This window comes from Typopeltis vanoorti, chromosome 14 (genome assembly GCF_054136105.1).
Source record: "Typopeltis vanoorti isolate ZY-2024b chromosome 14, IOZ_Tvanoo_1.0, whole genome shotgun sequence".
Lineage (NCBI taxonomy): Eukaryota > Metazoa > Arthropoda > Arachnida > Uropygi > Thelyphonidae > Typopeltis > Typopeltis vanoorti.
Window position 1 is genome coordinate 80,658,818 of NC_143562.1, and position 24,674 is coordinate 80,683,491.

General features: G+C 35.3%; 2 protein-coding genes across 4 annotated transcripts in view; one reads left to right on the forward strand and one right to left on the reverse strand.

Moving 5' to 3' along the window:
• Window positions 1-17,722, forward strand: part of LOC150099706 (uncharacterized) — a 143,782-nt gene extending 126,060 nt beyond the window's left edge. The window contains exon 4 of the mRNA XM_090404423.1: window positions 17,648-17,722. Within this exon, the coding sequence (XP_090260549.1) occupies window positions 17,648-17,704 (57 nt within the window). The 3' untranslated portion in view covers window positions 17,705-17,722. The remainder of the gene's footprint in view (window positions 1-17,647) is intronic.
• The window catches only part of LOC150099707 (semaphorin-2A-like), a 794,210-nt gene that overhangs the window by 70,002 nt on the left and 699,534 nt on the right, over window positions 1-24,674 (reverse strand). For all 3 annotated transcript variants that reach the window (XM_090404418.1, XM_090404419.1, XM_090404417.1), the window contains exons 8-11: window positions 24,035-24,156; window positions 17,426-17,534; window positions 17,009-17,069; window positions 6,309-6,649 (exon numbers count right to left, since the gene is read on the reverse strand). In XM_090404418.1, coding sequence (XP_090260544.1) covers window positions 6,309-6,649; window positions 17,009-17,069; window positions 17,426-17,534; window positions 24,035-24,156 — 633 coding nt within the window. The remainder of the gene's footprint in view (window positions 1-6,308; window positions 6,650-17,008; window positions 17,070-17,425; window positions 17,535-24,034; window positions 24,157-24,674) is intronic.

Sequence of the window (24,674 nt, forward strand, 5' to 3'; positions counted from 1 at the left end):
TATGATCTGAGACACTAGTTAATTGTATCAACTAGTGTCTCAGATCTTTTCCTATCTTCATACTGAATATACATACACAGCTGTAAACTTCCAAGTTATAAAGTGAAAGAGTAGATCATTTGGTAGGTGCAAATGATGGTATGCAAAGACATTAAAAGTTACTGAAAGTTGAAAAAGAGAAGAGTGAGAACATAAAGCAAGCGATGATGAATAAAAAGACTTAAAGTTGTAAGAGTATTTATGGCAGACAAGTATATTATGAAATAACATACCTAATTATTATTAAGCGAGGCCTCCAGGGAGTCAGGGATTAATCGAGGGAGGCCACATACTACTTGCACAGCTATCATATTTATCTTGAATTCATTCACACAGCTTGCACTGACAACATCCAATGGCAATCCATTCCAATCATGCACCACAATCTAGCCCTTACCCCCTTCTTAACAGCATTCATTCTTAGTTTCCAAGGATGCCCTCTTGTCCTTTCCCCACCCTCTATAAATTGAAAAATTCCATCAGTTGAAATCCTGTATGACCCTTTCAGAAGTTTGTAAGTCTCAATCATATCACTCCTTTTTCTCCTGTTTGTTAGAGTCTGCAGTCTACAAATTCTCAATCTGTCTTCATAATCACTATTCCACAATCCTGATATCAATTCCCGTATATTGCACTCTCTCCAATATACTGGAATTACAACAGAAAGCAGGAGACGACCTGTGCACAATAGTCCAAGTGAGGTCTTATCAAGGCCTTGTAAAGAGGCAAAATGACATCATTATCTTTACATGTGAATGTTCATTTCAGCATTGCAATTATCTTTTGAGTTGTATTTGCAATCTTTGCTACGTAGCCCCCTGAACTTCAACTTCCTATCTACTAATACTCCAAGATCCCTAGCCTAATCCCACCAATATAATATGACATTGGATATCTAATCACGCCGAAGTGAATAACTTTACATTTACTGACATTGAACTGACATCCATTTTCCCATGCTCACAATTTCAGCCTATTCAAATCCTGCTAGTAGCGCAGCATTTATGATTACCCATCCTATCTTTGCATCATCAGCAAATAGCTGTATGTTGCTTGTCAAATCCTTCCCAATAACATTAATGTACAGATTGAATAACAGTGGACCAAGCAGTGATCCTTATGGTACATCACTGGTTACCTTAAATCTTTCAGACTCACATCCCCCCATATACCACTTTATGCAAATAATGTTTGCAGTTGAATTGTTATGGAATTGAGTCTGGGAAAAGTGCTGCTGAATGGAACATGATTGGAAGTGCAAATTCAGGAACGCATGCATGCACGTATGCAACCAATCCAATTGAACATTGTCGTTTGTCATGAGTTGCTGTTTTTTGAGTTTCATCTGTTTTGCATGCGTGAAGTGAACTGACACAGTAGGCAAGTTTTTAATATATAATTTTTGATAAATTTATAACTTTTTTTTGCCCATATTTACAATGAGAAACAGTATTGTAGTGGATATCAGAGGAAGTAAGCTTCATCCTCCTCTTCCAAATTTTACCTCTTCCACCTTTGAGTAATATAGTAACCAAATATAGCATTCTACTTCATTATTGTTTTCTAATATACAGTATCTTAAAACAAACACATTGTTCCCCTCTGTGCAGATTTGTTTACAATTAATTGATAAATTAAAGTATTCAAAGTTATCCTACAATTAATTGCATTAGACCAATTAAGATGAGCTGATGTGCTATACACTCTTAAAACTTTCATTATTATTATTATTATTGTGTAACACCTCCAGGGAGTCCAAAGACTCATCGAGGGAGAGTGTGCCAACAGCATCGAACAATTAACCCCTTCCAACTACTAACCATGCTCAAACTTGCTTAACTTTTTGCGTGAGTCATTAGTAGCAGAGGCTCTACCAATCTACCAACCTTTGCTGACCTTCGTACATCGATAAAAACGTAATTAGTCAAACTGATGTGAATTTTGTAGTTCGGGTTGCATAAGCCACAAAAGCACCCAACTGAAATGGGCATGTGATGCCACTGAATGCCATCAATAAAATTCTTCACAAAACTACACTTAAAATGGATATAATATAGATTACATTACACACATAAAAGGGATAGCAGAAAAAATAAACAGAATGATATTTAATTAGAACTTTAATACTACCTTACAAAATTGAAGAACATATTTAACTCTTCCCAGGATCCCTCCACCCAGCCATCCTGGGGTATACCGAATCTAGTGTACCTTTAACTTACTTTATATTGAAACAGGATGTATTGTAAAATCTCGATGTAGCTTAAAAATACCAAAGCACTTTACATCGATTTTTTTTTTTTTACAGAGGTCAAGTCCCATGAGAATGTTGTAAAAATAACTTGTTTGTCTCTGTATATTTTGTACTAGATATTTTTGTAAATAATCCTTTGGAAGTTAACTGTATATACTCCTTTAATAAGAATATTTTAGAGTGTTAAAAACAAAGGTAATGTTTTGCTGCTAGAGCTGTATGTAATAGATCTACATGGTGGCAAAAGAAAGGTTGTTTATGAAATTTTGTGTGTATGTGAAAGGCTTACAAGCTCTGCACATAAACACCTCCGAAGTCAGTCAGAAAGGTTCAAACAACTTTCTGATGGCCAGCAACTTAAATCAAAAGAAACCGGAGGAGAACAGAAAGTGGGCCGAACTTGAAAGAAGATGAAAGAGTCATGCCGAGTTCTTTGGGGGTTACAAACTTCGTGCGAGGTCTCAGAGAAGGCATAATAAAAAGGGACAGAGCCAAGCATAGGGAGCTTCCCGGTTCGAGACGTCGCTAGAGAGAGAGAGAGAGACGACTTCTAGGCTAGAGAGAGGTTTTCCAGAGGCTGCAGACGGAGCTTCCAGCAGTTGCCAGAGAGGGGCTTCCCAGTTCCAGTCTAGAGAGAGAGCTTCGAGTTGCCGAAAGGAGAAGTTCCAATTGCCAGAGAAAAGCTTCCAGGCCAGAGAGGGATCCAGGTTAACAGTTGGCGGCAATTACAGTTTCTTAGAGGCGGGAATTCAAGCTACTTGAGACGGCAGTCGTCCAGGCATTTTCGGCAAACCAAAGCAGAGGAGAAAAGGTGATGTAAATTACTCGAAGCAGCTTCGCTCGGAAGTTTTTCTTTTCATTGTGGGAGAACAACGTTTTGCCGGAGCTGTATGAGTACCACAGGTCGCTGTTTACAGCCCACTATTTTTCCGATGAGATACTACTCAAGCCAAATTTCCTGAAGGAAGCTCGAGATCTGATATGAAAGAATTGCCATAGAACTTTTAGTGAAAGACTTGATTCAATGTGCAATCCAGAGCCTTTGTAAGTTACACACTTTTGTATATTCCCTCTTATAGTTGTTATAGAAGGACGTTTAAGATTTTTGTTTAATAGTGATAAGAAGTGTCCTTAAGAGGGTCAATTGGCATGTTGGAAGTTGATATAAAAATTATAAAGATAACTTAACAGAGAGTTAGCTAACCTCTTTGCAAGTAAACTAGGAGTTTAATAAGTTGAATTTGTAAGCAGAGTTAATAGGTTTTTGAGTTAAAGAGATTAATTAATGCTGAAGTAAAAAGGTTCTAATTTGTGCTAAAGAATTTTTATAGCTGGATAGAGAAAGCAATCTCCCTATTGTTTAATTTATGTATATTTCATAGTAATGTAAATAAAATGTGTTTTGATTTTTTTGTTAAAGGAGTGCTGCCTGATTATTTTTACAACTGCACTGTTGCTAAATAAATCGGACTTGTGAGATAGCCGAAGCGTAAAGTTAAGTAAAAGAATACACCACGACTGTTTGTGTAAAGTTTTATTGAAGGAATTTGTGTTAGAGAGAGAGAAAAGAGTGGTGCAGTCTAAATTAAATAAATTTTCTAGTATCTTAGGCATAAGACTCTTAGTGCAAAGGGTAGATAAACATAGTAAGCAGTATATAAAGAATTAGGAATAGAATAAAGATAGAAGAGAGAGCAAGAAGAGTACAGATATTAATGTAAAGAATAAAGATAAAGAGATATTACTAATATAGGCAGAGTAAGAAAGGAAAATATATAGAAAAAACATGTAGAATAGTAAAGATAATAAAATAACTCGTACAGCTAATTAGAATAAAGTATAATGATATATAAGGTATAGAAAAAAAATAAAGAGAAATTAACAGCATATGTTTACAATGGCGCAGTAAATATTACAGTATGATTCTGATCTGGAAAAATGAACACAAATAACACATCGAATTTTAAAATTCTGGTAAATTAGCCCTCTCTGATCACACTCTTAACACTACACCAAAGTGGAAAGGAACCTGTTCCTTACAATGTCTAAAACTTGGTATGAACTCAAGTTGAAGGACCTGCGAAATTCTGATTTTCCATCCTAATCTGAACAATAATGGTGGCCTACAAATTCCATTAATATGGATGATGCACATTCAGCCCACATAAGTTTTGTTTCAGATTCTTCAGCACTGTAGCCAATAATTTCAGCTCTTATTTCATATGTTGACCACCACCACTAATACTGTTTTTTTGTCTTACCTGTTAGTGATCTCTAGTCCTGTTATCGATTTGGCTAGAGATCACTAACAGGTAATTAAGACAAAAACAGTATTAGTGGTGGTCAACATATGAAATAAGTCCGCGCGGTTAGCCTAGTGGCTTTGCGCTTCGCAACCATATGCCTGGGGAAGGAGTGTCCTAGGTTCGATTCCCGTCGGAGACGTGAGGAGCTGAAGGATCTTCCTCAGCCATAGCCAAGTTAGCCGGTCTTGGGCGCGGGCAGTAGGGTTTTTTCCGCCAGTTTATCTGGTGTTTTTCATCCCGCAAGCAGGCAAACCGGACCCTTGAACACACAGGGATACAGTCAAGAATACCTTGAGGCATAGGAGTGACCGTTCTATCCTCGTGTTTCGGTTGCGAGGTCCAGGCGTGCTTGGAGGGTTGTGGGCCTTAAGGGCCTGTTAAAGCCATTGGGATAGGATAACATATGAAATAAGAGCTGAAATTATTGCCTACAGTGCTGAAGAATCTGAAACAAAATTTATGTGATCCCCCCAATCAGGTTAGGCCAGTAGTAGAAAATGGTTGACCAAATTAGTGATACTTCACATATTATGCGTACTGTAATGTAATGTAGCTTGTATCTTTGTATACACGTGTACCCCCTAGTACACGTTTAACAGTGGTTGTCTCTTATAATCAAACTAATCCAAGTCATTTGCAAATGTCAAGAAAGAAAGAAAGGGAGATTATTTATTTTCTCAATCAAAGGTGTTAAAAACAAGGTGAAAAATATCCTATAGACTTTTAACAGCTATGCTGAATGTGTGAAAGAGTATCAGTATTTTAGGGAATGCAACTAAGCAATCTTTGATTTTCCAATGATACTGCCATCTTCTCAAACAACCTACTGGATTGATGGAAATAAGTAGCAAACTGAATAACACAAGCGAACTGGTGGGATTTGCAAAAAAGCATCACTAATAGCTCAAATTCCTATCTTGCTAGTTGGCACCAGCATCATGCCAGAGTATGTATATCTATCTAGGACAAATAATATCCTTCACCAATAGATAAGACCTAGAAATATAGCCCAGAGTAATCAAAGCATGAAATAATTGCTTTATATTGGGACAAGCAGATAATTTGGCATCTCTTTCTCTCTGTTGAATTCCATTATAATGCCCATACTGACATACAGTTCCAAAGTTTCATCCTTGACAAAAATCAAGAACAAAAACTTAAGAATGTACGAATGAGCAATGGAGAGAAGTATTTTAGGAATTAAAGAAGCACAGTAGATAAAAAATTCCAACTTTATTAGATCTCAAAATTGTTGATGTTATTTAAAAAGCCAAACAAAGTAGATCTGGGCTGGCCATTTAGATAGGATAAAAGATGACAGATGGATATATTAACTACAGTTTGGATTCCCATAGAGAAATCCAGAGGGAAACAATGGATGAAGATGGCCCATAAAGAGAGAGAAGGGTAGAAGAATTTAGGTCTTTGCTCAGCAGTGGGATGCAACAGGCTGACAACATTATCATCATATTATCAACTACAGAGGACTAGTTAAAAATCTGGGATGAATGGCAAATAATTTTTTATTATTATGCTCTTGTGTTTGACTTAGTACACTATGTTTACTAAACTATTATTCCAGTCTTTTGGATAAATAATACATACGCATATACACAGTATATATAAGCATGTGTGTTGTGTGTGTGTATTATTATCATCATCTATATTAATAGTTAATTTTTTTTTAAAATTAAATTTCAAACACTTACTGGTCCCAACATAAAACACAGTAAAGTGAACGCCATCAACTTCTAATCTATCAACAACAAGACGGGTAAGAGTGATATCCCTTTTATAAAATACAGGTTTGCCATTATCATGAGCAACAGCAGAATCCATTAAAGGATGACCTCTAATAAAATTTAACACAGAATCAGGTAGTGTTTGAGTGTCATTAACACAGAGTCCTGGGCGGGGTTCTGGAACTTTGCTGCTTAGAACTGGAAGCCAGGCTGCAGAGGATGTTATCTGCTCTTTAAACTTGCCATTGAAAACCTCTTGTATGGATTCTAAACTGAAGGTGCAAACTGCTGATCCCATTAAACCATTCCTGAAAATCAAGAAAGGTAGATTTCTGAAGTTTAAAACAATTTCAATGATATACAAAATAACATTTGCAGTAATAATATTTATTGCTGCATATAGTTCAAGCAAAAACAGACTGTCAGCATCTTATCAATTATATAATGATTATATATAATATATATGCAAAATCTGATCAGGAGCATTAACACTACAACTGTGAACATTAAAATGTTTAATGATAGCAGTAATATCTTGATTAATAAAACAGATACATTTCAGGATGCTACCACAGAAAGAATACAGATATGTCCATACACTAAAAAAATGAAGTACTGTTTAACATGTTTCAACACATTTTTATTCAAAAATAACAATATACATATATCTGAAACAAAAATCTGAAAACTATAGCAGAAAAATTTTATAAGGTCAACAAAATGCTAAAATCTGAAATTAAATAATATATTATAATAATAAAGATTTTGTAACCGTCTGTAGGATGCTAGAGTCACATCTTTGTTGCTAACAGTTTCTCTTCAGAAACTGTTAGCAACAGTTCACTGTCTGCATGTCAGTGTTCCCTTGCACTACCACTTGTTGCTCCTTCAACTCCTGCAGATCTTTGTTCATTAATGTCGTTGGTAGAGATCTTGAAAAAATGCTGATGTCATTCATACTGATTTCTTGAAACTCACTAACTGTGCCATATTGACTTCAGTGCTAAGTGAAGTGTAATTGCTAAATACAGCCATGGGTTGCATGAACTTTGACAACATTGGACCACCTCTATAATATTCCTAATAGCCTTCATTATGATTTTTTCAGACATCATTGACTGATTGCCATTAGTCACAATGACTTCTTGACAAAGATTGCTGGCAAATTAAAAACTTGCAAAATGCAAAAAAACACCTTGCAGAAATTAGCAGGCTCTTCATGAGGTGCAGATTTTTTTTTATTTTGTATGATGATACAACGGCTGTAAGTCCCTTTTACAGGGAGGTACGGCATCATCTTAATCTCCCCTATTTTATCCATGCTCGGGACCAGCGTAGTTGACAAATCAGGCCTATGACTGAGGGGCCGTTTTTTTAAGTATTTCCGGCTGTAATCTGTGTATGTTCACTGGGCCAGTTTGCCTATTCTGAAAGACTTTCTGGGTGAACCCCCCCCCCCACCTCCGTATGAGACCGGCTAACTCACCCTTGGTTGAAAGAAACCAGATAAAGATTCCTCATGCCACGGATTGGAATCGAACCCAGGTCTTTCCGACCAGAGGGTTTCATCTATACCGACTGAGCTACGGAGGCTCCATGGAGTGCAGATGCTAACATGTTATGAACAATAGCTTTGATATTAGTGTTTCCCACAGCAGAATACTGTTCTCCAATGTGGTTAACAGTGCTCACACACCTCATTGATTGATATCCATCTCAACCAAGCCGTGAGATTTATCTCTAGAATAACAAGATCAACACCATCATGCTGTCTTTCAACAGTTAGTAATATTGCTCTTCCTCTATTACAGAGGAAAAGGGCTTTAAACTTGCCCTTACATGAAGACAACTCCTACATAGCTACTCAGAGTGACATCTAGACAATCTGTCTGGAGAATTGCTTTGCAATTGTTGCATGAAGCCCTTAATATCACATCTGTCTGAAAACTATACTGGCAAAAACACACCTGTATCTTACATGTTGCTATTCCTGATCCAAAACTGCTAGAATAAAGAGTTTTGACCTTCCACGACATCTATGGTCTACATTCAACTGGATCAAGACAGCATATGAGAGATGCCAATAGATGTTCCACAAATGGAAATGACTCTCCATACTGTGATTGCAGTATAGAGAGTCATTTATGCATACATGCAGCTCAGACCATTAATCATATTGCAAGTTGCTTCCCTGTGTTCTCTTATCCTGGAACTTATATGGACTTTTTTGATGTTAATCCTTGAACTTTATTGTGGATTCAGAATCTGAATGTTAAACTATGCTGCCTTTTCTGTTTTATAGAATAGTTTCACCTGTTTATTGTATCACCTTTTATATGTACAACATTCACTAAATAAATAAATTAATCTTAATAAGCAACTCAGGTAGTAGTCTTTATGTGATGTTATAATACCCTGCAAGGGGGGGGGGGGGGGAAGACGTTTTTTGAATGGTACTACTACTACTACTAATACGACAACAATTAAGTCACATTCTTCATAGGCTAGAACTTTCAGGTTTTACATTCCAACCAGTGGCAGCTAGTAAAAAATTTAAGTAGAGCTGCTGCATATAGAAAATAAGAAAAATAATTCATTTTTTCCTTATCAGTAACCAATTTATTAATAAGTAAATTTACATATAAAAAAATTGCTTTATTAAAAATATTTCATCCTCACCACAAACACACACCAATAATAAAAGTTTCACACAGAAATACTGTGTGCAAGCATACAATATATCTGTAGCGACACTGCTCATTGAGCAGTGTCGGTTTCGACATTCTGACACTGAATTAATTTGTTTCGTGTAATAATAATTGAGAAAATATAATTCTTTTCATATTTTGAACAGTGACACTCGTCATAATTCAACCTTGTATCTATAATAAATAATTATGTTATTTTAACAGAATGAAATAAGATTTACCAAAAGTATTTCACTCTCACCACAAACACACACCAATAATAAAAGTTTCATATCTCACAGAAACAACGCGCGCAAGCCTACAATTTACCTGTGGCGACACTGCTCTCTTGTTACGTGCAGTGACAAGTGCAAACGAATATTGGCAAGTCTAGCTGCAATTGGCCGAACATGACAATTCCGACACTGTGCATTTGTTTCATAATCTAAAGCGTTAATCGAACAATTCCGATTATTAACTATTCAATCAATGTCGAAACATAAGCTGTAATCTTTAGCATGTTGTATTGCATTTATATAATGTAAGCATTGTTATTATTTATAAACAAGAACAAAATTTAATTGTTTCGTTTTTTTTCCGGGGGGGGGGGCTGCAGTGCAGTGCATATGTACAAGCCACCACAGATTTCAACTAAAAAAAAGACGTAAATAAATAATCTGATGTGCTGAATTAATTTGTTTATCACATGAATTCCATTTTTAATTTTTAAACAAATACATGTGGAAAGGCTTAGACGTTGGTTATGCATTTTTTACTAAATAATTTAAGGAAATTACAACGTCAACTAGGATATACATTAAAATAAATTGTAATATACTTTAATATTTCGGCAACATCACGTTGCCATTTTCAAGAAACTTAAGAACAAGACACGTGCACGCAGGCACAACAAACAGTAAGTGAGGAAAAAGCAAGAAGCTATTATTTCTCCCAAAGTCCTGATAGTGCCCCTTAGCAGACAATGTTGGTATTCTTGGGCGATTAGACTGAAGGTCTTCTGATGTAAGTTTCCCAAATTTGATGCAGTCTCACGCAGCCAAATTTGTTGAGGTTTGGATTGTTTCTTAGGGCTGAAGCTGATTCCATGAAAAGCCTTTCATATTTGTATTTACTACGGTGTATTATCGTGGCTTTCTTCCACCGTATTCTATGGCAGGTATCCAGCGCATAGTCAGCAAGACCAGAATGGCTGTATTGGTGAAACTGGATGTAGTCCTTGTGTTCTGAAATTCTGATATTTGCTGTCCTGACTGTTTGGCCAAAGTAGGACAACTTACAGCTGCAAAGGACCTGGTATACACCAGGTAGGTCTAAGAGGCAAGGGGGGGGAGGTTGGTCTTTAGTGGAGTGGATAAGGGATGCCAATTTTTTATATGGTCTGTAACAAGTGTTTTTTTTTTAGGATTTTTGTAATTTTTTCCGAGGTGCTGCGGATATAGGGTATGGTGATGGATTTAGAGTAATCCTTGTTGTGAGGGGGGAGGGGATTGTGGTTTACTGGTTTCAATATTTTTTGGATTTTTTTGGGGGGGAGGGAATAGCCATTGGCTGAGAAAGTGTTGAGAATGTGGTTTAGTTGTGTGGTTAGGGCATTGTCATTTGAACAGATAAGTTTAGCCCTGTTGTGTAGTGTCTTAATGACTCCATATTGTTGCGAGGAGGGATGGTGGGATTGTTGGTGAATATATCTGCCTGTATGGGTGGGTTTTCTATAGACTAAGAAAACCAAGGTTCCATCAGGCTGGTGGGTGATTAGTGTGTCTAAGAAAGGAAGGCAGTTGTTTTTTTCCTCTTCAAGGGTGAATTTGATTCTGGGGTGTTGGTTGTTTAAGTGTGTTAGGAAGGAGAGGAGTGCGTTGGAGCCATGTGGCCAAATAGCGAACACATCATCAACATAGCGAAGCCAAATGGTTGGTTTTTGTGAGGCAGAGTTTAAGGCTTTCTCTTCAAAAGTCTCCATATAAAAGTTGGTCAAGGGTGGGGAGAGTGGAGAACCCATGGCTGTCCCCTCTATTTGTTTGTAGAATTTTCCTTGCCAAACAAAATAGCCTGAGTTCATTGTGAACTGAAATAGGGCTGTGATATCGGGAGGAAATTTAGCTTGGATTAGCTCTAAGGATTCTTTTAGTGGGACATTTGTGAATAAGGAGGAGACATCAAAACTGACCATTATGTCAGTGTGTTTGAGTGTAAGGTTTTCTATGCTGGCTTTGAAGTGGGCTGAGTTTTTTATGTGTGAAGGTGTGTTGCCAGTATAGTGCGAGAGAGCTTTGGCCAAATGTTTAGCTAGTTTGAATGTATAAAATTTGTATATATAAAAAAATTGGCATCCCTTATCTGCTCTACTAAAGACCAACCTCCCTCCCTAGACCTACCTGGTGTATACCAGATCCCTTGCAGCTGTAAGCTATCCTACTTTGGCCAAACAGGCAGGACAGCAAATATCAGAATTTCAGAACACAAGGACTACATCTGGTTTCACCAATACAGCCACTCTGGTCTTGCTGACCATGTGCTGGATACCTGCCATAGAATATGGTGGAAGAAAGTCACGATAATACACCATAGTAAATACAAATATGAAAGGCTTTTCATGGAATCAGCTTCAGCCCTAAGAAACAATCCAAACCTCAACAAATTTGGCTGCGTGAGACTGCCTCAAATTTGGGAAACTTACATCAGAAGACCTTATGCCCAATCGCCCAAGAATACCAACATTGCCCACTAGGGGGCACCATCAGGACTTTAGGAGAAATAATAGCTTCCTGCTTCTTCCTCACTTACTGTTTGTTGTGCCTGCGTGCACGTATCTTGTTCTTAAATTTCTTGAAAATGGCAACGTGACATTGCCGAAATATTGAAGTATATTAAAATTTATTTTAATGTATATCCTAGCTGACGTTGTAATTTCCTTAAATTATTTAGTAAAAAATAAACAAATACAGCAATTAAATATCCCCTATACTCAAGATAGCATTTAAAAGCAGTCTAAAAACGAATGCGGAGTAGTAAAGAATGGCAGTTAACTTGGAATACCAGATAGGCATGTTTTTTTTTTTTTTAAACGTTGATAGTTAACAGCATAGTTTAATTTGGGAAAGCTCACACTATCAATAGCTTTCATAAATTTACCAAATCTCCCATTTGCTGATTATTTATTTTTAGGTGAGAAAATGGAATCCATTGAAAAATTATTTTGGAATCCTTATGTAGTTTATGTTTTTCTGATGTCTCTAAGTATTTCTTGGTGGCTAGTGTAGCAGTTCTTAATAACGTAAAGAGCTGCTAAGGAGTCTGTGAAAATATAAATTCCTTTGGGTTTTGTTTATCCAAATGCTGAGGTGCTGTGTTAGTGGCTATTAATTCTTCATAGTATAAGTTGCATCCTATACTGTTGGTTGTTTTTAGTTCTATTGATTTGGAGGAAATGCTGGGTAGTTGGTTATTTTATTTCGACAGCCTAAGGAAATTTTATTTTCCATTATTTTATGCATTATCGATTTTTTCTTTATTCTGTTTGTTGGTTGCCACTTTTTAAAAAGTTCACTTGTTCTGTGATGTGCAAGGTTGGCTCTCTTTTTCTACAAATTTAGTAAGATTTTCTTGCCACCTAATATTCAAAGGAACAAGGTTGGATTCAAATTTGCTATTTTTCCAGGAGTTGTATTCCTTAGTCCACAAATGATTCTAGCTGCATTTTTCTGAATTTTTGTAAGCCTGTCTAAACTGGTTTGTGATGTTTGCATCCAGAAGGGCAAAGCATTTTCCATTATGGGTCAGATAATAGAGGTGTATGTGACTTTTAAGGTTTTAGCATCAGCTCCCCGCTCCTCTCTACCAGAGATAATTTTCATGATATTTAGTCTTCTTTTTGCTCTGACTGCAACGTTTATTAAAGCTTAATGATGGATCCAGAGTAACTCCAATGTATTTGGAGTTTTCATTACATGTAATTAGTTGATTGTTTAGCTTAATCTTTAGTCTCCGCTTTCTGAGGTGATTATTAATGGTAAATACACAAATTTTGGATTTAGTAGGGTTAATTTTGATAGTATGTAGATAGACTTTCAATGGCTTTGTTTAAGTGCTGTTTCTAAGTTGTTATGATTTGAGAATAGGACTAAATCATCAGCAAACATAGCTATCTTTGTTTATTTATATTTTAAGTAATTTAAGTAGATGGGAAAAAAGAAGTGGGCTCAAAATACTGCCTTGAGAGAGTCCCTGTCTGATTTTCACTTTTTTGGAAGAAGTATTATTTATTCTAACTCGAATTTGTTCTATTTCTTAGAAAGTCATAAATCCAGTTTAGGACCTTTCCTTTTATTCCAACATGACAAAGCTTGGAAAAGAGCTTCTGCCTCCACACCTTGTCAAAGGCATTACTAAAATTATAAAAGCTGCAATGGTGGATTTGTTAGTTTGATCTGGAAGTTATCTTGAAATGACTGGGTTAAAGTAGAAAAGTTTATCAGTTGTTGAGTGATTTCTTCTAAAGGCAGCCTAAAAATGTGATAGATACTATTTTTTATTTTAAAGATAGTGGTTAAAATGCTGGAGAACCATTTTTGCCATCAATTTGCCTGGAATTGAAGTCAGTAAAATTGTGCAATAATTTCCTGGTTGGTCTTGAGGTTTGTTAGGGTTTAAAACTGGTATGATTATGGCTGTTTTCCAGTCTTTTCGAGCTTTTCCTTGTTTTAGGCTATTATTGTATAAGTGAAGTAGCCAATTTAGGGTTAAGGAGGATACCATTCTGCTAGCATACCATTCATGATTTTGGCTCTCCATCTGAACTCATCATTGTCATACCTCAGCAACATTCCAACCTTTCCCACAAGACTGTTATCTCTCCCTCTTTTCAATAATCTCCTGATATTTGCCCTCACATGCTCTTTATATCCACTTAGATCATTTGTCCCCACATTCACCACTACTTCTCTTGCTCGTCTCTTCCTCAAGTTCAACGCCTGAATTATCTTACTCATTCTCCCTCCTGACCTTATGGACTCTCTCATTAACTAATCCTCTAACTATGGAATCTCTATAAACTTCTATCCTGGAATCAATCATCACCTCTTTTATCCTTTTCTCTTTCATTCTATTCTTTTTAATACTTTCATTAGTTTCCACTATATGCCTAATATCACTTTGCATATTTCTCATTTCATTTTCAATAACTGTTTCATCAAATCTTGCATTCCGACAATTTCACTCTCGGTCGCTCCTGCATGGGAAGATTTTGGTAAAAATATAGAAGATATATATCAGGAAGGTAGTAAAATGTTCTGGAGGATATTGAAAAGGCTTAGTAATGGAAGAAAGTGTACTGTAAAAGAATCAAAGATGATAAAGGTGACATAAAAACTAAAGATAAAGAGTTTTAGTGAAGATGGCAAGTTAAATCTGGAAATAGACAACAGAATAAGCATAGCTGGTATGGTGGGAAGCCAGTTGAATAAATTTATATGGAATAAGAGAGTGTTCAAACCAGTTTTAAGTTATGGATCTGAGAATTCGGTTAGAAATAAAGCACTTGATCACAGCCTAAAGACAACAGATATGAGGGTTCTAAGAAAAATTAGGGGATTGAGTCAATGGCAGAATTATATTAAAAATAAAGACATTAGGAAGGAACTTGAGAATGTTTGCAGGACTAATCTAATGTGGTAGGGTCACTTAAATATGAGGGTGGGCTGAAAAGTTCTCGGCCTAACAATGAAAAAACAAATTTATAATTTCAAAATTATTTTTATTTTCCAACATAATCTCCCTTACGACTAACACATTTATTCCAGTGATGCTCCAGCACCATTATCCCGTCCCTGTAGTGGTTCTCAGTAAGATCTGCAAAATACTCCTCTACAGCTGCAATCAGCTCTTGATTGGAAGAAAAATGCTGACCAGCGAGGAAGACTTTTAGTTTTGGGAAGAGATGGAAGTGTGAGAGAGCCAAATCTGTGGAATAGGGTGGATGTTCCAACAATTCATAGTGCAAATCCCTTAATTTTCCAATTGTCAAAACACCTTTGTGGGTGGGTGCATTGTCCTGATGAAAAATTATTTTTTTCTTCTGCAAACCAGGTCTTTTCTCATGTTTTTTTTTTGTCTAGTCTGGTTAAAAGATCGGAATAATATTCCCTGGTTATTGTTTTACCCTTTTCAAGATAATTAATAAACAAAATGCCTTTAGCACCAAAACACCAATGCCATGACCTTTCCTGCTGGTGGAACTGACTTTCTCTTCTTTGGTGCTGAACAACCGGCTTCTGTCCACAGTTTTGGATTCTGGTGTGTAATGGTGAATCCAAGTCTCATCCATAGTAATAAATCGATGCACAAAATCAGTTTTATTCTTGTTAAAATGCTCCAAGCACTGTTCAGAGATTTTCACGTGAGTGCATTTTTGATCTGCTGTGAGCAAGTGTGGCACCCATCTTGCACAAAGTTTTTTCATTTGCAATTCTTCATGCAAAATATATCCTACACATTCTTTTGAAATGCCTATAGTCTCAGCAATTTCACGCACTTTGACTCGTCCGTCATCCAATACCATATTGTACGCTTGATCAATGATTTCTGGTGTTGTTATACTTTTTGGACGTCCTTCATGTGAATCATCTTCAAGGCTGGTACGGCCACGTTTAAGCTCAACAGCCCATTTCTTAATTGTTGAAAACAAAGGAGAAGAGGGTCCATAAACTTTTAATGAACTTGGAATGAATTTCTTTTGCCATTAAACCTTCTTTTACAAAGAATTTAATAACTGCATGATACTCAATTTTATCCATTACATTAATAATAATGTAAACGTGAGCATGTAGCTGTAGAGGGGTATTTTGCAGATCTTACTGAGAACCACTACAGGGACGGGATAATGGCGCTGGAGTATCACTGGAATAAATGTATTAGACATGAGGGACAACACTTTTGCTTCAGACAGCTGTATAAAACAAACTACTTGATAGAATGACTTGCAATTTCACATGGATGCTTATGACAGATGTACCAACTTAGAGAAAAAAAAATTGCCGATAGTGTTGTCATCTATGGTTGAGGCCGAGAACTTTTCAGACTACTCTCGTAGAATGGGAGAGGAAAGGTTTGCAAAACCAGTGTTTGCTTCTAAGATAGCAGGAAAAAGATCCAGAGTAAGACCAAGGTCTAGGTGGACTGATTCAGTTAGAAATGTGCTAGAAGAGTGAATTGTTAGATTTGACAATATTGGAGTATGGACAAGTAACAGACTAATTTGGAAAAAAAGATTAATAATAATGTAAACTTGATCATGTAGCGCTGTCATTGTAGCCTGAACACCTTTAGAGGGTACATACCAGGAAATTGATTATGATGATTGCTTATTTTATTTCATAAATCCAACAAAGCAAAGTTTTTTCTTAACATGGGAGGCAGTATAATAACAAACTCACTTAAGGTTTAGTATTTATAATAACCAAAAAAAAAAAGTAAAAAAAAATTTTTAACAATATTATGAAATGAGTCTGCAACATTCATTAATTATAATCACTATTTCCTGTAAAGATGATAGAAAGGCATGCTTAGTTTTTAATGTTAGTTCAATGTTCTTTTTTTTTGTTTGTTTTCTGTTCTACTCTTTTCTTTAATTTTCTGACCATGCAAGCCTATCCTCTTGAGGTATGTGAGCATCATCAATCTACATGCTACAGGTGTAAACTCTATTGCTTCTTGAATTTGACATTTAATTTCATACCATAAGAAACTATGTAATGCATAGTTCTGTTAAAATAGACATCTGTTGGTTTGAGAAAATGAGTGCTTGCAAGCATTTTCATAATATATTTTTATCATACTAAGGTTTCAAATGCTTATCCTCTATAATGAATTTAAGAGGAGAAATTAATCTCTATAACAAATCAAATTTGTTTTTGTAAACTAAAGCAATTCTTAATATTTGTGCAGTTAACAATTATTACTTACATGGATGTGGTAAATACAGCATAAAACTTTCTATCATCATCTGGATGTTTATAGATGTTCTCTGAAATCAGAAAATTTTTTTAAATTCTTCAGCCTTTTAGTGAAGTTAATTTAGATGTTTACTTTTAAAATTTGTACTATATATTATGTACTTTTTAATAGTCTATATTATGATGTAATTTATTTTTCTAACATAATATTCTAAGATTAGATAATCAAAATAGCTATTCCATAATAAAAGATCACCTTATAAATTAAAAAATAAATCAAAACCAACATGTTTAATATAAAAATAATGTTCTTAAATTCCTTCAAACAGATTAATTTTTATTGCTGTTAATAATTTAACATATGATAATGAAAAATAATAAAAGAGGGAAAAGAGATATTACTTTCAATAAACTTTCAAAAACTTACGTATTTCATTAAAATAAAATGGAAATTCCCCAGGAATAGAACAGTTCAAACGTGCCTTCAGAAATGAAGCCCAGTTCTTATTGAGAATATTCTTGCCACCCGTATCTTTCTAATAAATGAAAGTAAACTTTTATAAAATATGCATTAACTTTTTTTTACTGTATAACAAAATAAATATCATAATTTATTAAGCTGATAATATTTTGCTGAATTTCAAACCAGCATCCTCAGTGCATAAGAATACTTGTCAAAGAACACAAGGAAATAGTTCACTCTTGACAGAAAAAAGAACTGAAGCCCTATCCTGGTATACTCTAGGGGTTGGATATAGATAATCGAGTGGTTATGTCCTTATCTTATGTGGTTATTGAGTGATTTTGCTAACTGTCTGGTGAGATCGGAAGTATGACTGCTCATATTATGAACTGCTGGAATGAAGAGGAATATTGGTTTCATAGTTAGGTTTCATTTGTTAATAATTTTTATCATTAACAGACCTCCACGGAGTCAAAGGATTCATTACAGAAGGTCCACAAGTCTCAAGTGGATCATTAAACTGTGTCTTAAACCAATTCATAGTTTCCAAACACACAAAAGATGCATTCCACTCACCAACCACTCCATGCAAAGAAGCTGCTTATCATTCCCTTTCTCATACCTTCTTTATATAGATTCCAGGGATGGCCTCTTATTCTACCATTGTCTCCCTCTACTATATAAAAAATCTCCTCCACATTAATATGGTAACAACCTCTCACCAACTTATATGGATTTTATCGAATCAAAAATCAAATCATTAGCCCATAGAAACTACTGTGCACAAATTTGGTCACCCAGTTTTCACGGAGATGAAGATATCAGAGAAGATTCACTATATCAATATGAGTCTCTGGAATGTAGAATATGAAGACAGATTAAGGAAATAAAATCTGGGTGACCAAATGTGTGCACAGTAATTTCTGTGGACTAATGATTTGATTTTTTGAAGATTGGATAAATGAGTGATCACTATTGTATTTTTAAATATTACCATTTTTCTTTTACGAAATGCATAGAGTACCTTTAAGATGATGGAGGATGGACTTTAATTCTATTACCAGAACAGACTAACCTTTAAAATTTTTCCTTTACATTTTAACAGATATAAACAGGTGTATTAAAATTACAGGATCTTTTATTTTACCACATAAACAGATTTCAAATATGCTCCTAAATTTGAGATATTTGTTAAAAGATTAAAAAAAATATTTTTCAAATGATGGAGTCTTAGATCAAAAAGGATATATCAAGCTCGTGTAAAGAATGCAAGAATCATGGTTATTTTCCTCCCAGAACCATGGATTTTTCTTTGTAGACAAGATGCTCATACAAAACACAAAATGACAGACTATGGAGAGATTAAGTGCCCCACCATTACGAAATTAGGTTTATACAAAAGTTTATATATGGTAGGGAAATCACAACCAACATGTGCCTCAGATAGGACTGTTTATAGACCTCAAAATGAATTACTGTGTCTGTTTACAAATGCCAGATGTATCAGAAATAAGGGAGATGAAATGGTTTCACTGATTGAGTTTATTTGTTTCCCAAATCATCAGAATAAGTGCAACATGGTTGGTCAAAGATGATATTCTAATGGGAATTGAGATGGAAGGATACAGTATTTTTCGTGAGGATAGAAACGACAAGAAGGGAGGGGGAGTTCTGCTAATGATAGCAGGGGAATTATGTCCACATAAGGTAGACACGAAAGATGGAAATAAGGGCTATGAGGCAGTGTGGTATAACATGGAGGTTGACAGGATGACATATTTAGTTGGATGCCTATAGAGACCAGGAAATGTGGAGGGTGGTGACGAAGAAATGTATAAACGTACTGAAGTAAGTTTGAAGAAATGTACAACTTGGATTAGTGAACAAAGGAATGGTAATTATTATGGGTGATTTTAATTATGGTGGTGTAGAATGGAATGGAGAGATAGCATTTGGGAATAGGAAAAATGAATTTTGAGCTCTTGAAAGAACTATCTCAGGCAGCAGATAAAGGTGGGCATGCAAGGATTGAGATTTTTAGATTAGGTCATTTCATCAGAGGATGTAATTATGAGTAGAGTTTCACACTTAACTCCAGCTGGTGAGAGTGATCATGACTTGATCACCTGGATTGTGAATAGCCATATGCAGACTTCTGTGAGGAAAGGATATATGTGGAATTATAAGGCTGGTGTTTCTTACAAGCTTAGCAGACAGCTTGGAGCTAAAGCATGGAAGGAGGAGATGAGCAATAAGGAAATAAATGCTACTTGGGAACTGACAAAGAAATACATAACAGCATCAATGTGTGAATGTATTCTGAAGGCCAAAAGCTTGAATAAGGTATATATATATATATATATATATATAAAAAAGGTATTTCATTCTTATGAATGTGACATCATGCAGAACTTAAAAGTAGTGAGAAAGAAGGAAGAACTGTTAGTGAACAGGAGGTATAGGAGCAATTGAATAGACTTAATGTAAATAAGGCTGTGGGACTTGATGCTATTTCACCATGTGTTTTGAGGGAATGTTCCAGAGAGTTAACAACAGCTTTTACAAATCCTTTCAACATGAGTCTTTCACTGGGTCAAGTTCCAAAAGAGTGGAAAGAGAGTAAAATTGTTCTAATTCATAAGGGAGATTATAAGAGTAGGGCTTTGAATTATAAACCAGTCTGTATTTCTGGAATTGTGGGTTAAGATATTAGAGAAGTTAGTTAAGACCAAGATTCAGAATTGGGTTGACAACAGAAAAATATTCTTTAGCAGCCAGCATGGATTTACTAAAGGAAGATCACGCTTTAGCAACCTGCTGACTTTTTTTAATAAAGTGACAAATGCATTAGATAAGGGTGTTGCATATTAAATGGTATATTTAGATTTTATAAAGGCATTTGATAAATTGCCACACAAGCTTGTAATTAAAGTGGAACGGATGGGACTGAACAGTAGATTAGTTTGCTGGATTGGAGATTGGCTGTCTGATAGGTATCAGCGAGTTGTCTATGGAGGAGTGATATTCCAGAAGAGGAAAGTTACTAGTAGTGTACCCTCCAAGGGTCTGTTTTGGGTCCATTGCTGTTTAATTGTATGTAAATGATATTTGGAGAGGTTTAAAAATGGTGATATGCAGTTGTTTGCAGATGATGCAAAGTTGGGGAGAGATCAGGAGTAGAGCAGATGCTGTAGTTTTGCAAGAGGACTTGAATACACTGGCTGAATGGATAAATGAGTGGGGATATCAATTCAATGTTGCAAAGGTGTAAGGTTTTGAAATTTGGGAAGCAAAGATGGGATGTAGACAGGGCCGGCCATCTCGGGGGTACAGTGGGTGCAATGCACCCGGGCCCCATGATCGAGTGGGCACAGTTGGTACACATTTGCGGAAACGTATTATATTTTGAATGTGTATTTTTTTGTTTTCCTGTGCCAAAATCATTTGCAGGTAAGAGGTTTTACAATACGTTTATTTCAAATCCTTTAATTTTTACCTTTGAAAAATATTTTAGAGCCCCAAAAGGTTTCTTGCACCCAGGCCCCTTTATAGAGAAGGCTGGCCCTGGATGTAGAGTACACAATCGGTGGAAATATCTTGGAAGTGATAGAGGGGATGAAGGATCTGGGAGTGATTTTAGACAAGGACCTAAAATTTTCGGGACATGGTACTAAAAATGTGAGGACAACACAGTGGATAATGGGAATGATGCAGAGGGCACTGACTTGTAGAAGTAAGGATGTTATGGTTCCTTTGTATAAGGCTTTGATCAGGCCACATATGGATTAATGTGCACAGATTTGGTCACCTGGTTTTCAAAAAGATGATGTATTGGAAAAGGTTCAGAGGCGATTGACTAAGGTGGTTTCTGGAATGTTGAGTATGAAAACAGGTTGACAAAATGCAATTTGCAGAAATTGGTGGATAGAAGGAGAGGGGATATGGTTTTTTGCATGGAGTGGTGATTGATTGGAATGCATTGCGTGAGAGTGTGGTGAGTTCAGAGATGGTGAATATATTTAAGGCACGGTATGGTAAACTGTGTGTATAACAGTGGACCTCCCACAATAAGTCTTTGACTCCATGGAAGTTTTTTATAATAATAATAATATCTTGTCATGCACCCTTCAAGAGTTCACTTATGATGAATTTAAGTTTTTAAATTCATCATAAGTGAATTAAATTTTTTTCTCCCCTTCCTATTATTGTTTTTAAGTTTTGGCAATTTTAAGCCTGGTTAGTTACAGCTGTTTGTCAAGCAAAACCTAATTAATACAGTTTTTGAGAATTGTATTCTCAAACTCTCTGTTCATTTTTTAGAAATTGGGAAAAAAAAAGTTGCTATTTTAATTTGGCTATGAAATAAGGACAGATCTTTAATATCTCTTATTTCTATCTATATTGTGCTTATTTTCAAATAACATAAAATAAAAATATTAACAAAACTAATTGTTAAATATAAAGAATAGTTATGGATTCAATAATCAAAATGAATTTGCAATAAATGATGATCTAGAAAAAGGAATTTTCCAGTATTTCCAAGAGTAATCTATATCCAGTTTCTTCGTTTTTACATGATTAATCAAAGATATGTACTTCTTTTTATGGATCACACAGATATTTTTTTGTTTGCATTTTACATTTTGCAAATTTTGAATCAGCATATAAATCAAAACTTCCAGATACTGCTTTTTTATTATTATTCATGGACTATTTTTCAATATTTTAGACAAATTTAATACTGTATAATATTATTATTATTATTCCGGGAAACTCCAAGGAGTCGACAGACTCATCGAGGGCGGCCCTAACATCATGTCAAGAACAACTATTCAACATTCACACAGTATCTATCATACCTTGCCTTGAACTCATTCACAGTCGTAGCACCCACAACAGACTCTGGAAGCTTATTCCACTCATTTACTACTCTCCAAGTAAAGAACCTAGCTCTAACACCCTTGTCAACCACGCTCTTGCCCAGCTTCCATGCATGGCCCCTAGTCCTCCCACCACCAGTCATATTTTCAAAAATATCTTCTGGATCAATCTTATAAAAACCCTTCAGTAATTTGAATGTCTCAATCATATCACCCCTCCTTCGCCTATCGTCCAATTTCTGCAACCCACAAATCTTCAACCTATTCTCATAAGGTTCATTCCACAGACCTGCTATCATCTTGGTCACTCGTCTCTGGACCCTCTCCACTTCCTCCTCATCACAAAGAAACCCTGGTGCCCATAACTGGGCACAGAAGTCCAGATGGGGTCTTATCAAGGCTCGATACAGAGGAACAACAACTTGTTCGTCTATATAAAAAAACTTTTAAAACTGCATAACAAGATTAAAATAAAAATACCAAAGAAAGCTATTGCAAACAGTAAGCCTTCGGATGCAGTCATTCAACATTAAAGAAGGCTTTTCCCAATTGGTTGCATTTGTATGACTTCCATATCAGGAATTTTTTTGCTTTGGCTGGCCAAATACTGAAGTAAAACCAAATATTTGGCACATCCTTAATATTAATGATTAGGAATTGTATTTGCACTGCTGCTACTGCTATTTAGAATGTATATTAATGATACTGAAGATGATTTTCAATGGAATATTCAATGTTTGATGATGGTGATGATGCTAAGGGCAATAGAAAATAACTGATGATCCCACAGGATGATTTAAAGAGTTGATGATCTGAGCAAGGATAATAACTACTAGTTCAATACAGCAAAGCATTATGCACTTTGGGGATGAAAAAATTAGAAGAGCTAAGTATTATTACTCAGATGGGACTGCTACAAGAAACTGATAAAACATATGAGTGATGGTGGACTGAGAATTGAAATTTCAAGGGAACATCTTATGAAAGTGGGTAAAATAGCACAAAGGATCTGTAATAAAGAAGTTATTCCTCTTTATAAAGCTATGATATAATCCCTTCCAATTTACGGTGTTCAGATACTTGGGAATGAATTAGTGGTTCAGAGGATCCAGGAGTGGGCAACTAGTGAGTGGAACCTCTTATAAGAACAGACTAAAGGTTTGTTAGCCAAATTTGGTTGGTAGGAAAAAAAAAGAGGGGCATATGACACACACACAAAGTTACTAAGGAGGTTTCAAGCAGAGATGGGGGTCATGCCTGTAAAATGAGTAAGTGCACAGTTAGTAAGGATGTGAAGACTTTTTTTTTGCTTGCATGCTTAGAATATAGCAAATGAGTGGAATGGGTTACCAGTGAGTGCAAAATGTCAGTGACTGAGTTTAAGGAGGCGTGGTAGGTTAGTCGTGTAAGTCCCTTGTGAAGTCTTCAGATTCCATGGAAATGGAATATAAATAATTATTTATTATTGCATATAACTTATAAATTAAAAAAAAAATGCAATACAAGGACATAAATTCCAAGAAAACTTTTGGTCACCTTCTTTATTAATTTTTACTAATTATCAGTAATGTTTTAATCATTGTTGTTATAAAATGAATGAATATATCTCCAGCTCTAAATAAATACTGTTCATGAGAGATAATAACATTCTTCTTAGTTAAAAATGAAATGTATTATACTGAATTTATCTTACCTTGCATACTCTAGCTACTCTAGAATAAATATTTTTTCCACAGTTGATGTATTCAACAGCACTTTCTCGGAAAAAGAAGAAGACATGTTCTCCTATATCATATGATCCCACAAAATTAGGCTCTAGAAATTGAAAAATAAATTTATTCTTATATATCATTTAATGATTAATAGATATCCTGCATAGTAACCCATTTCAGAAACTGAAAAATAAGATAATTAAGCATGAAGAATGCTGAAGGACTGGAATGCATTGTCTGAGAGTGTGGTGACTGCAAAGACAAAGAATGTGAGTGCATTTATGAGGCAAAATATTTGTTTGTCAGATGCACTAAAATGCAGTCCATTTTTTATATTTGTCTCACAAAATAAAATTGTAAAACAATAATTATTCTGATTTAAGATAATAATACTTAATAAAGATGTAGATTTGTGTATAATAAATTTACAAATATACTATTATTATTTACTATTTTATATTATTTATTCCCTTCCCCCTTTTTATATCTCATAAAAAGTCAAAACATAATTGACTGACTCGTGTTATGAAATCAGATGTAAATTTGGTCACAGAACTTGTAACAAAACAACAACAACAAAAAAAAAAAGATTTCTGCCATATAACATTAAGCAAAAAACAA